Raw genomic sequence first — 14280 nt, 5'->3', positions numbered from 1 at the left:
TAAACACAACACACCAGAATTTGGAGGATGACGTTGAAGCATTACTTAGAGCTTTGTGGATATTAAAGATGTGTTAGAAAAGAAGAAACTTCTAAAACCAATAGCATCAACTTCCGTTTTAAGAAACTAGAAAACAACTAGACAAAGAAGAGCTAACCAAATTCAAAGCAAGTAGAGAAGAAAAATAATGAAGATTGAAGCAAGGGTCAGTGAAGGAGAAAACAACAGATTAGTACCCCAGAAGCTGGTTCTGAGAAGATTACTAAAATGCTACCTTTAGCTATGTAGCTTGAGTAGCTGCAAGGTAATGGAATAGAGAGATGAGACAAACATTACCAATACCAGGGTTGAAAGGGACACCACTACAGGTTGTACAGCTATTAAAACAACAGTAAGAACATTAGGAATAGCTTTAAGCCAGGAAGTTCAATTTAAATGAAATGTGGTTTGGGCTTTTATACATTGTAACTATGTATGTAATATGAAAGCATGTAACAATTTTACTACATAAAAAGGAGGAAAACATCTTGTTTTATCTGTATTTTTTATTCCCTGGCTTACAACATTTGAGTAGGAAAATGTTCTTATATTTTCCAGTGTGCTAAGGAGCCTGGAGTACCATATAGTGCCAGAAACAAAGAAATACTCAATACAGAAGGGAGGGGCATGTCAGAGTGATATAAGTGCCAACCGGAAAGAGCATTCAGTGACTTAAACTAGAGCAACTTGAACATGGAAATAAGTATTGCAGTATTGGATTTGATCTCAGAGTACAATAAACATACAGAGTCCACACTGGTAGATGGGAGAACACAGAAACTCAGCTCTTCTAGAAAATTCCAGAACATGTAGATTCTTCTTTGTCTAGAAAATTGAGCTTAATGTCTTCAACTCCTAATAGGGGTTGGATTAAAACAAAACAAAACAAGACTTTAAAATTTTCAAACTTTTATTGTGTGTGTGTTGAAAGAGAGAGAGAGAGAGAGAGAGAGAGAGAGAGAGAGAGAGAGAGTGTTTCTGTGTGGAGATTGGAGAAGTTGGTTTTCTTCCACCTTAATGTGGGAAAGTAGGTTCTGGGAGTCAAACTCCAACTGTCAGGCTTGTGCTGCAGGGTCCTTTACCCCCATGAGCCATCTTACCAATCAGGTTGGATTTTTGATTTTTTTTTTAAAGTGTAAAGTACGACAAGCTAATAGCAGTAGTGTTACAGGGAGAAACCTGTAAGATATCACCTTAACAAATGACCAAAGCTTGTCATTTGTATAACTTGTTATCAGCTTAACATGTTGGTAACCTGTACCCCTGATGAAGTAAAGAAATACACTTTGTTAGGTGATGAAATGGACATTTCACCTCCATATTCTTCCAAAAATAGCCAATACATACATACATGGACAACTGTTTTTCAATGGCAGTCCCAAAGCAATTCGGTACTAGAACAGTGAGCTATGTGAAAAAAGACAAACATTTGTCTGTAATGTCTCCTGTAAAAATTATAAACACAATGTATACCTAAAAGTAAAACAAATTTATCAAACTATCAGAAGAAAATATAAAGCATTTGTAACTTGGGGTTAGGCAAAGATTTCTTGGAAGTGTGTGAAATGTCTGTAAAGACCCAGCTTCTAAGAGGCATGCTCAGAGAGACCAGGGCTTAGGAGTTTGGTATGTCTCTGAGGCCACACATTCAACACAAAACAAATGCAATGATTTCTTAAACTTTCCATCATTTCACCTTTAGTTCAGTCAAACTGAGACTCTCTTTGTACATAATTCTTTTCAGAGACTTGTTAAGAAATTTTTATCATTTCCTCATTCCTGATATATTGATAGGGTTAGTAAAACACACTTTCGTCTGAAAATGTTACTTCTTTGTTACCACTCTTTATCACTTACCAGTTTGTGTATCATCTAACCTGTGACTGATGTTGTGTACTTACTTTGTTTGTTTTGCTTAAAACAAGCAGGGATTCTCTCGCCCACATACAGTCAGTCACTTAGGCAGCAAAGTAGTGCTATCTGGTTATTTGCCTTATACGATCTATTGTTAGAAAAGTCCCTGCTGCTGTGTCCTTTCCATTAAAGGTAGACATGAATGCATGGGATTAATGCAGCCAGAGGAGCGGTTGCCATTCCTTTTCTGTTTCTCCAGGATGCAGGCTAACTGCCTTTATCTCTAGTCTAAACTCCCATGTGGATTCCTTCCTGTTAATGAGTTCATCCTGAAACTACAAAGGGGGAGTTTTTGCTTGGAGTTAAGTGTGTATTGTTACAGTCTTGTCACTGTACTGAAAAACTGTACCTAGCCTGAATATTTATAAAGGAACTAAATTAAGTATCCATCTTATAGAACAGATACTTTGAAATAATTATGTTGTAGGATTCAGTTTTCAGTAATGAAAAAAAAAAGAATTTAGAATTCTCCTTTTCAGATTTTCATTTATTTGGAGGCTCTATCTGAAACAAAAGCCAAGCCATTCTAATTATGAGGAGCTTAGAGTTCTTCCCCTCTCTTCATTCATGATAGACCTTGTATGAACTCTGAGGGTCTTAGGTTAAAGTCAGTGCTGTAATGAAATGTTAATGATGTAAAATATGATGTTTGTTGACCGAGTTTTCTGTCCCACCTGGTCCCGCAGTCATTCAGCTCCAAAGAAATACACAGAGGTCTACATTAATTAATAAACTGATTGTTTATTAGTTCAGGCTTCTTGTTAATTCTTACATCTTACATTAACCCATTATTCTTATCTGTGTTAGCCACGTAGCTTGGTACCTTTTTTGATGAGGCAGTCACATCTTGTTTACTCCATGTCTGGCTTCCTCTGTGTCTGGGTGATGACTGCAGACAGAAACTTCTCTCTTCCCAGAATTCTCCTGTTCTTATCCTGCTTATACTTCCTGCCTGGTTGCCCCACCTGTATTTCCTGCCTGGCTACTGGCCAGTTGGCATTTTATTAAAATATCATTGACAGGGTACAGACCATTGTCCAACAGCAGTTCCCCCCACCCCCTTTTTTTCAAAACAAGAACTCTGAATTGAATCTTGCTTGTTTAGCTTTCTTCCTGACCATTATCCATACAACTTATAACTAACACTCTAAACAAAGACAAACATCCATAATCTATATTATGGGAATGTGGGTGTAGTTTTCCAGACTATTTCTGACTGGAGGTGCTGATAATCTTATGGGGACCTAAAGAAAATTTAAGATTATGGTCAAGTTTTGACTGGCTTATTCTGTGAGGCTTGATCATCTCAGGCAGCAGTCTTGAAACTGTTCTGGATGCAGAACTCAGAGGAAACTCCAATAGAGGTCCTCTGAAATGTTGGATCATCTGGACCATCTGCTCCTATTGGGGATTCTTCAGGGGAGACTTCCTTGGTCAAACCTAATTTTTCTTAGCTCAGAATGAATCCACAGCTCCTCATTTCCTGTGGAAACAAAAGCAAAACCTCTTCTTGAAAGTAACATACATTTTGACTTAAATTTTGAAGTAAAAGCATTTAAAAAATATATATGCTGTATTAATCCAGCAGCATTTGTAATCAGATGACTTTTAGCAGCTGTTGTTCCTTCCTGGTGGCGCACGCCTTTAATCCCAGCACTTGGGAGGCAGAGGCAGGCGGATCTCTGTGAGTTCGAGACCAGCCTGGTCTACAAGAGCTAGTTCCAGGACAGGCTCCAAAACCACAGAGAAACCCTGTCTCAAAAAACCAAAAAAAAAAAAAAAAAAAACCATTTAAAGACAACACAATAACATATAGTATCCAGACTCTCTGTGTATTTTCCTTCTTTACATGGCTTTATTTTAAACTCTATTTCTTTTATTTTTATTTTTAATTTTTGACTTTTTGAGATAGGGTTTCTCTGTGTATCTTTGGCTGTCCTGGAACTCCCTCTGTAGACCAGGCTGTCCTTGAACTCACAGAGATCAGCCTGCCTCTGCCTCCCAAGTGCTGGGATTAAAGGTGTGTGCTACCACACCTTGAACTCAAAGAGATCCCTTTGCCTCTGCTTCCCAAGTGCTGGGATTAAAGGTGTGTGCCACCACATCCAAACTTTTTATTTTTTTTCTTTCCCCCCCAAGCCCACATATATTTTAAATACACTGTAAACCATTTAAAGGTTCTCTTCTTCTTTGAATCTATCTCTATTGTATATATCTCTTTTTTTGAGCACACGAGTCTTTAATTTGCTAAGTGATATGGCTAGAATGTCTTATTTGTTTGCTTACAGAGTGAGTCTGCCAGTGGTTCCCAGGCAGGTCTTAAATTCCTGGGTCAGATGATCCAAGTCAGCCTCCCAATTAGCTGGGATTACAGTGGCATGTGCAACCATGCCCAGTTTGATGTTTTACTAAGTGAAAGTTACCAGGTGGTATGTTTAGTATGCATTAATTTTCATAAAAGAGTTTTGTATTATATGTAGAAATCCATGTAGAGAGCAAAAGAAATCATTCTGTTACAGAGAAGAGAGTCTTTGCTTCATAGGAGGCTTCACGTTTTGGAAAGGATATAATCTCATTTCTAATTCACTTGGGAGTGAGATTCTCTTGATTGTTATTTATTATTGATATGTAATATAATAATTTGTTTAGTAATATTAGCATTGTAGTCTTATGTATAAAGTGTATTAGAATAAGTTTCATTTTAGTAGCTAAGAGAGAGAAAATAGAATTAATGGTCTATGAATTTTAAATGTCCTTCTCTTAAAGGATTATCAGGTGACACAAGAACATTTACCCCTTTGTTGTCCTTTTGGGATTACCCGTTTTCTAGAACAGTGTCCTCTTGATTCAGAATCCTTTTCCATTTATCACTGTCTTTTTTTTTGAAAAGTTTTTTTTTTTTAAATCTCTACTGAACTATACATTTTTTCCCACTCCCTTCTTCCCCACTTCCCTTCTCCCCTCTCTTGTGACCCTGATGCTCCCAAATTTGCTCAGGGGATCTTGTTTTTTTTCACCTTCCTATGTAGATCCATGTATGTCACTTTGCTGTCTAAGTTCTCTGGGTTTGTGGCTGATTTTTCCTTGTTTTATGTTTAAAAGTCACTTATGAGTGAATACATACTATATTTGTCTTTCTGGGCCTGGATTACCTCACTCATTTTTTCTGGATCCATTCAGTTGTCTGCAAATTTCAAGATGTCATTATTTTTTTACTGCTGTGCAGTACTGCATTGTGTAAATGTACCACATTCTCTTTATCCATTCTTTGGTTGAGCAGCGTCTAGTTTGTTTCCAGGATCTGACTATGACACACCATGCTGCTGTGCACATAGTTGAGCACATGTCCTTGTGGTATGACTGAGTGTCTTTTGGGTATATACCCAACAGTGGTATTGCTGGGTCTTGAAGTAGATTGTTTTCTAGTTTTTTGAGAATCGCCATACTGATTTCTAAAGTGGCTGTACAAGCTTGCCCTCCCACCAGCAATGGAGGCGTATTCCCCCTAACCCCACATCCTCTCCAGTGTAAACTGTCATCAGTATGACTCTCTTTATGTTAACATGTGATATATGTTAGCATGTGTGGAGATTTGTAGATGCTTTGACTCTTTCTGTGGATCAGTTTGATTTAATTAAGGGGTGAAGTGACTTTTAATTAAACATGTCTATTAGGGTTTGTTTGGAAACCAAACTGCTTCTATGATAAATGAATTGCAGTTATTCACCAAGAAGCCTCTCTGGCTAGGGGTATAGTATATAGGCCTCTTATCCCCAGCATGATAGAGGCCATAGCAGAAGAATCACTGGTTTGAGGACAGCCTGGGTTGTGTAAGGTGACTCTGTCTCAACTCTCCCACCCTCAAAGAAATCAACCAAACAGAAAAATCAACCCACTTCCTCTTCTAAAGACAGTGTCTTACTCTGTAGCCCAGGCTGGCCCAGGACTTGTTATGTGGTCCACACTAGCTTTGTATTTGGAACTGCCTTGACTCTGCCTCCGGAGCTGAAGCCTTGTGCTGCCATGCCTAGCTATAATATTTCTTTAAAAAAAGACAGCCAGGGGGAAACACTTGGTTCTTTGAGCTTCAGAACCCAGAAGAACAAAGCAAAACCAAACTTATCCTTTTGTTTTCTACTTGAGGAACATATTTTTAGTAGCTAATAATACTCCAAAGGTATTTTCCCCCAAAATTTCTGTTATAAAAGCTAAAAATAAATGAGAATGAGATTGAAAGAACAGGTTGAAAAACAGAGCAGGACCTCTGACCCCGTTGTTGTCTTGCTTTGGGAAAGTTAGTATAAGATTGTAATGCCTTCATGCAGTCAGTAGCTGTGATAATAGGATCTTTATAAGGTAAACTAATGACGAATATTTGTTCTTGTTTTCCCTTTGTTTCAGGTTTCCCCTCAAAAAACCTATAAGGTAAGTTGTTCAGTTTCTTTTATACGGAAGTTGGAGTTAGACTTTAATTAGAAGCATTCCTTTGAAATGATGGGGATTTTTGTGGTTTTTGAGAGCGTGGATTTAAGTAGTACAAACTTTCATAATGCTTCACAGATTTCAAATACAACAGGTGTTGCATATTTTTTCTGGAACACAGCCTTGTTTTGATAATATTTTCAATGTTTTTAATATAAGCATTTTAAAAGTTTATTCAAATTGACACTTTAAGGTCACTCCCTATGAAGAAATTTAATTTTAAAGCCTGTTACTGTTTTGAATTGTGAGTTGCTCGGGGAGGTGAAAATGGATCGCTAGTTTGGGTATGTGTTGTCACTGGAGTGCCTCTTGCTTCCTTTAATGAACTTTGGCACTGATTTAGTTTTAATTATTTTAAGACAATAATGGGAAAAATACTGAAAAGACTCAGATTTGTTTGTGCCTGTGGCTGTTGCACACATTGTGAGCCACCATGTGGTTGCTGGGAATTGAGCTCAGGACTGCTGAGCCGTCTATCCAGCCCTGTGCTGAATTCTTTGAGGCAATGTTTTATGGTCGTTAAAAGGAACTGTAAAAATTAGTAAACTGTAGGCTGTTATTCTTAAGAATAAAATTAATGATAAGTACTGCTACTACTTGAGGACCTTTCATAATCAAGAAAATAAATTGTGTAGTATATATGGCATAGGTGGAATTGTAAAGATCTTTGAAAAAATAATATAGAGACCTATGCTATTATAAGACAAACTTAGTGTTTAGTTTTTTTGTTTGTGTGGGGCCGAGAAGATGCTTCAGTGGTTTAAAGGGGCTTGCTGCTCTTGTAGAGGATCAGATTTTGGTCTCCATCACCCACATTGGCAAAATACCAATTGCAAGAGACCTAATACTTCTGACTTTCATGGTTACCTGCATACACATGTGCAAATAAATACACACATGCACACCATAAAAATATACATTTGTGTAGGTTTTTTACATGAATTTTTATTGTTATGCTTTATTTTAAAGTAAATATTTGATTTTTTTTAACTTAGGCATGGAAGTATTTTGAATCGAGAGTCACCAACAGATAAGAAACAGAAAGTTGAACGCAGTACATCCCATGATTTTGACCCCACAGGTAAAAATACTCTTGTTTTTCCAAAGAATAGTGAAATTCCGAATCATAAAATTTAAGTGAATTGAAGCATTCAGGTGTGGTTGTTTCTACCCCTCGGTCATGCCCTGCAATTATATAATATTGCTGCAATCTACAGGAATGAATGCATGTTGAACTCAGCATTGTAGATGCCACAGAGGAAGCATCATTGTAGGAATCATGAAAGTCATAGAAATAGTGGTGTAATGATTGGAGATTGAGGGTACACCGAGGTCTTAGAGTCAAGATGAGTCATGGCATAAGTACTACTCGTGTGTCATAAAATGAAGGATGTTAACATCTGGGAACTTGTGCATTCTTTTAGAATTCAGGTGTTATTGCTGTGAATTATGTAGCTGCGATGCAACTTGAAAAAATTATAATTACCACATTTTGAGTAAGCAAATGAATAGAAATCCCTTTATTTCCTCTTTCCTACCCACCATTTTTTTTTTTTTGGTTTGTGTTTGTTTTTAATTTTTGAGACAGGATTTCTTTGTGTATCTCTGGAACTTGTTCTGTAGACTAGGCTGGCTTCGAACTTAAAGATCCACCTCACCTGCCTCGATTGCTGGGACTAAAGGCATGCACCATCACTGCTCGACTTGTAATGTTTTTGTTTTTTGAGACAGTCTTCTTCTGTAGGCCAGGCAGGCCTTAAATTTATGATCTTCCTGTTTCAGCCACCCTAGGCATGTGTCACGGTGCCTAGCAGAAATCCTTCCTTTTCTTCAAGTGTTCCGAACTCAATGGTTTCACAGCCTCCATCATGCTGAGTTTTCCTAGAATTTTCATGTTAGCCAACATAATTTATAATTTTTTTTCCCCCCTTTGGTTTTTCAAGATAGGATTTTCCCTATGTAACAGCCCTAACTGTCCTGGAACTAACTCTTGTAGATCAGGCCAGCCTCAAGCTCATAGAGATCTGCCTGCTTCTGACTCCCGAGTGCTGGAATTAAAGGCATGCGCCGTCACCGCCTGGCCCATAATTAATATCCTTAATATTATACCCGACATTGAATTCTGCTGTTTTTATTTTCTTTCTCCTTGTAATCTTAGTGTTTGGTTTTTCTATTTGAAATTTATTTGTTCTTTGAGCATATATTATTTTATTTAGTTGCATGTCCCTGTGGCAAAAGATAAACAGTACACCATTCTGAGATGCATAAATATATTTCTTAAAGAATTCTTACTATTACCAGTCATGGTAGCACATGCCTCTAATCTCAGTACTCAGGAGGCAGAGACAGGCTGCTCTCTATGAATTTGAGACCATTCTGGTCTACAAGGCAAGTTCTACACAGAGAAACCCTGTCTCAAAAGGCAAAAAAATTTTTTTTTTACTTAGAAATATTAATTTTAAATATTTAATAGAATGTTGATGTTTTGTGTGAATAATTGAAATATTTCATGTGTTTTAGCATAGTTTTCTTAATTTTGAAAAAATATTGTAAGTATTTGTCTAAGAAGGGAAAACTAAGAAGTAAGTAATGAATTATTTGCTTTACATCTTGGGTAGTAGTAAAGAAATTAATAGTTATTTTAGGTGGCTTTTGTGGTGAGAGTAGTAACATGTCAGAGATCTCCATGGAAGCTCTGTGCTTCTCATGCCCAGATTCCAGGTCATGGGCTCAGAGGCTTATAGTTATTTCTATAGCCAGTTATTGTCTTTAATAATGGTCACAGTTTCTTCCCCAATTCATGAAACTGTCATGATCCTTTTAGTCTTGTTAAATATATTCTGTACGCTTGTCTATGAGACACCCATTTCCAAAGACAGATCTATCTAAGAGGCACCATACTTCATGGTGAACTGAGTATAGCTTGAAGTGCTTTTGCCAACTCTACAATTATCAGATGAGATATTGTGTAGACTATTCATGTGTTGTTTTGTTTGTATTTTTTATTCACTGTCTTTTCTTCCATAATCTGTAAATATGTCATTACCTGTGCTGTTCATGACTGACTTCTAAGTTCTATCACCTGTGATGTTCATACTTCATGTTTGCACGATTTAACTTGATCATGACTCATTCTTTTATTCCCCATAAAGTTTCCCCCTTCCATTGGTCTCCATATTTTCTATATCTCTCCTTTTCTCCCGCTCTTGTGCAGATAGTTCCTCCAAGAAGACAAAGTCTAGTTCAGAGGAAAGTAGATCCGAGATCTATGGTAAGCTGATGTAGCTAATGCGGCCTTGCACCTTTGCAGCTTGCTTCATTTTGTCTCATTTTGTTTTGGTAACTGCAGCCTTTCTTGTCTGCTCTGCATGGCATGATCTTCTGCAGGGAAAGGGAGCCTGGGGTTCGATGTGGCTGTGATATGGAAGCTTAAGATGATAAGAAACTAACATGATAGGTTGAGAATAGGCCGTGTTCCCCATTTCCCCCTTGTTTATCTTAGGAAAATGGGGTCAGGAGCCTCTGAATAGCGTGGATGGGTTTTGAATTTATTGCCAGCCTCTCTGGTCTCATTCACAGGTTTTGAATTATGTAGAATTTAAGCAACTCAGTCATTTCTTATAAGAAGAGTTCTGACATTATTTAAATGTGTTAGGAGTTCTTTGAAGTTTTTGTTTTATCTTTCATTTATAATTTTTAATTGTTTTATCACCTGGAAAAGTCATCCTTATAAAATGTATCTCTAATTGCAAAAAATTTTAAGTATTTTATTTTTAGGCTTAAAACATGTGTTCCTTCTTTCTGAAAGTTTTCCTGTTAAAAACATAAAGAGTAAGTCTAACCTGAATGATGAGTGAACACAGTGAAAATCCAAGTGTTTCCAGACTCTGTCCTGCTGTCCTAAATACAACAAACCATTAAGAAGTTCATGTAGATCTTTCCTCTTTGTTTTTTGAAGCTCATTGGAGCAGAGTTTTATTGTGCAGCCCCGGGCTGCTCTGGAACACTCTTTGTAGTTCAGCTCACCTCAATCTTGCCGTGTCCTCCTGCCACTGCTTCCTGAGCACTGGGATAGTAGGCCTGCACCATCCCTAGTTAGGTTGTTAAGGGAAATAAGTAGGTAAGGCATTGTCTGGAACAAAACTCTGAAAATCCTCAATGGAAGACTAAGCAGATGAAGTCTTCTCTAACAGAGCCAAAATCTGTTGGGTGGAAGTTTACTTAGGTGTATTTGTTTCTTACTTGACCCTATATGAGGAAAAAAAGGAAGGAATTAATTGTCCATACTTCTTTGAGAATATTTGACAATTGATGCCTGCTGGCATTTGATACTGCTTAGTGCCGTGAAACCTTAGTATTTGGTTTTGAAACAGTTAGTACTTTATGTTAGGTACATGTTCATAACGCTTTTCTGTTCAAAAGGAAATGTTTATCAAGCCTTGTAGCACATTGCATTTTTCCTTCCAAGTTTCTTTGTTTGTTTTTGTTTTTTTGAGATAGGGTTTCACTGTTTAGTCTGGGAGTCTGTCCTGGATCTGGCTCTGTCCAGGCTGACCTTGAACTCACAGAGACCCTCCCGCCTCTGTCTCCTGAGTGTTGGGATTAAAGGCGGCATCACCACTGCCCAGCTAAAGTAGTCTTTAAATATTCTGTGTTTCTGGTGTAAGATTCTTCCTGTACTTTTTCTTTGCTGAGGATTGTGAATGTCATCTGTGTGTCTCGTCCTTCCCAGCAGCCTGTTTAGTGTTGCAGTTCACTTTGCTCACCAGTTTTCTAGGTCTTTGCAGTGTGTGTAGGAGCTTGTTCATGTTGTATGAGATTAATAATTTAGGAGTCTGACAGAAAATACCGTGCCAATAATTTTCTTAGAGTGATAGGAGTTTTATACTAGTCCAGACGCGCCGTTGCCCGGGGGAACAGAAGCATTTTGAGTGGTGCTCAGGAAGTAGGGTGTGGCCTCTTAGTGCATTTGTCCCTTGAGAACCCTTGAAATTCCTTTTTTGATTGTTGTTGAAGGAACTGAACTATGACTCCTCGATAAACATTCATTAGAGAGATGAGTTAATTAAGACAGCTGGCATGCGAATGCTAGCCTCTCTTTGTGAACATGGTGTGTGCAGTTAGCTTAGGTGAAGAGTACACACTAGGGAGTCATGGAAAGACTGGAAATAGGGCATGACTTAAGTAGAGTCCCAGCAGCCAAGGGCATCCTGCTCAGTGAGGGTCTTGTTAGAAGCCCACTTCAAGCTGTGGAGAGTGTACATTCTCTTCTCTTGGGATCAAATTCTTTAGTTGGGTGCCCGGTATAGATGTCACTTATAATTTCAAACTCACTTTGCCATTCTTAGAGCTGCTTTGAGGGTTAGATTGACTTTGCCCATTTGAAGAGGAAAGCAAACTTTGTAAAACTCCAGTGTAGTTTGGTCAACATTCCATTGTTCTCCTGTACCTTTTGGAGTTCATTGCATGTGTATGGATATATTTTCTGAACTGTAATTTTAATATGCCCGATTTCTTATTGTATGTACTCTTTTTTTTTTTTTTTAAGATAGGTGCTCATATAGCCCTGTATAGCCTTCAATTCCTGATCTCTGCAACCACCTCTTGAGTGCTGAACTTACAGGTCTACACCACCATCCTGGGATGTTGTTGCTGTGAGACCGTCTTTCTATGTGACTCTGGCTGGCCTTGAACTCAGTAGTAGTCCAGATTGACCTTAAGCTCAACACAACTTCTTGAGAATTGGGATTGAAGGCATATGTCTAATACTGTAATGAAGAACTTGGTGGACTGCTATGGTGGTATGAGGGAATCTGTAAGAATAAGCTATGTCTTTTAAAAGCCGTCTTAACATACTTGGGCTGCTATAGCAAAATACCATAGTCTGTGTGGCTTAGAGAATAGAAATTTTATTTTTTGAGCCTTCTAGAAGCTGGAAGTTTGATATATAAGTGCTGCTGTAAGCTGGTGGGGTTGCAGATGACTGTTTTCTTATTGTCCCTTTACATGGACCTTCTGGACAGAGACTAAGATTCTGGTGTCTCTTCTCGTTCTGTCATGAGAGTCTCACCCTCATCACCTCCTCTTACTCTGCCTACCTCCAAAGCCTGCCTGCAGGTACTATCACGTTAGGAGGTAGGGTAGCAACATAAGTTTTTTGTTTTTTGTTTTTTTTTAGGAAGGAAGCACGCAGTAAAACATTTATTCTATTCCAACTGTCACCAGTGTGAAGGGAATGGCTGCATGGCTCAGAGGCACACTGCTCACACAAAGTTCTGAGCTATGGCCAACACTTTGGAATACTTGCCTTCCCTCTTGCGAAGGCTGGTTGGGATAGGTATTTTAATCCGAGTCCCCACAGGGTTCCCATTGTCCTCAATGAGGACCACGTTGTTAGAAAAAATATGGAACACTTCACGAATTTGCGTGTCATCCTTGCGCAGGGGCCATGCTAATCTTCTCTGTATCGTTCCAATTTTAGTATATGTGCTGCCGAAGCGAGCACGCAACATAAGTTTTGAGTGGAGATGAACATTTAGGCCATTCTAGAAGCAAACTGTTAGCACAAGTATCCCTTACCTGAACTGCTTGAGACCAGGTGTGTTTAGGATTTTGAAATACTTTCATATATACAGTACATTTGTAGGGGTGGAATTGAAATCCTGGCATAAACTTTGCTTGTATTTTATACATTTTATATATATATATATATATATATATATATATATATATATGTATGTATATATATATATACTAAATATACATAGTCTGAAGGTAGTAGTTTTAGTAATTGTGAATGGTCGATTGAGGTTTATTGTGTGTAGTTAATGTGAAGCTTTTACTGTGATATTATGCTGGCATTCAAGATATTTCAGATTTTTGGAATATAGAATTCAAATTTTTGTATTAGGAATGATCAACCTGTGCCTGGATATGGTTTGTGTATTTCAGAGAGTAATTTTTAAATATTATGTGTTTCTCTCATTCAAGTTTCTTATATCTTTAAAAGGAAAACTCTTGGTTTGACTCTTGCTCCCACCAACTTATTATTTTCTCTGTCCTTCAGCTTTGCAAAGAACATTCCACCCGGCTAGCTTACACCCGAAATAATCACACAAAAACTGTATTCATTAAAACACTGCTTGGCCCATTAGCCAATAGTTTCTTATTGGCTAATTCTTACGTATTAATTTAACCCATTTCTATTAATCTGTGTATTGCCACGTGACTGTGCCTTACTGGCAAGATTCTAACCAGTGTCCATCTCAGGCAGAAGATCCATGGCTTCTCCCACTCTGCCCTTCTTTCCAGCATTCAGTTCTGTCTTCTCTGCCTACCTAAGTTCTGCCCTATCAGGAGCAAAGCAGTTTCTTTATTCATTAACTAATGAAAGCAAGATATGAACAGAAGAACCTCCTACACCATTTCCCCTTTTTGTTTAAACAAAAAGGAAGGCTTTAACTTTAACATAGTAAAATTACATATAACAAAACAGCTATCAAATAAGAATTACAGTTAAAATACTTGTATTTACTTTATCTTTTATCATAACCAAGGAAAACTATAACTATAAATTCTTCAACTCCACCAAAGACTCCAGAAGGATATATTATTACCTAAGTAAATAGGAAGTGCATTGTAAAAGCAACTTCCAAAACTCTAGAATTGACAGAGACATCTCACTGCCTGGACAGTCACCCAAAATTTTTCTGTAGTGTTGGGGCATCCATCTTTATCCTACAGGCCCATAGTATCCAGCAGACTTTTTCATGAAGCAGGAAATTTCAAAGACAGTTTTGCCTATATTGGCAGTTTGCCAGTCACTTTTTTCTGTATCCTGCAGAA

The 14280-nt window shown here is 37.8% G+C and overlaps 1 protein-coding gene and 1 non-coding gene across 3 annotated transcripts in view; one reads left to right on the top strand and one right to left on the bottom strand.

Annotated features, from left to right (window-relative positions):
* Arhgef12 (Rho guanine nucleotide exchange factor 12) overlaps positions 1-14280 on the top strand; it is a 132089-nt gene that overhangs the window by 51293 nt on the left and 66516 nt on the right. Inside the window, exons 2-4 of one of the 2 annotated variants that reach the window (XM_041657884.1) lie at positions 6355-6378; positions 7431-7516; positions 9650-9706. In XM_041657884.1, coding sequence (XP_041513818.1) covers positions 6355-6378; positions 7431-7516; positions 9650-9706 — 167 coding nt within the window. The remainder of the gene's footprint in view (positions 1-6354; positions 6379-7430; positions 7517-9649; positions 9707-14280) is intronic. The other variant, XM_041657885.1, reaches the window with a different exon arrangement.
* LOC121452041 lies at positions 12834-12940 on the bottom strand. Its single transcript, XR_005974778.1, has one exon. It is a non-coding gene; the product is annotated as a U6 spliceosomal RNA (small nuclear RNA).

The sequence above is a fragment of the Microtus oregoni genome, unplaced genomic scaffold, assembly GCF_018167655.1.
Source record: "Microtus oregoni isolate MIOR12 unplaced genomic scaffold, Mior012 000008F_ref0000371, whole genome shotgun sequence".
Lineage (NCBI taxonomy): Eukaryota > Metazoa > Chordata > Mammalia > Rodentia > Cricetidae > Microtus > Microtus oregoni.
Note: the sequence above shows the minus strand (reverse complement) of the source record. Positions and strands in the feature narration are given on the sequence as shown.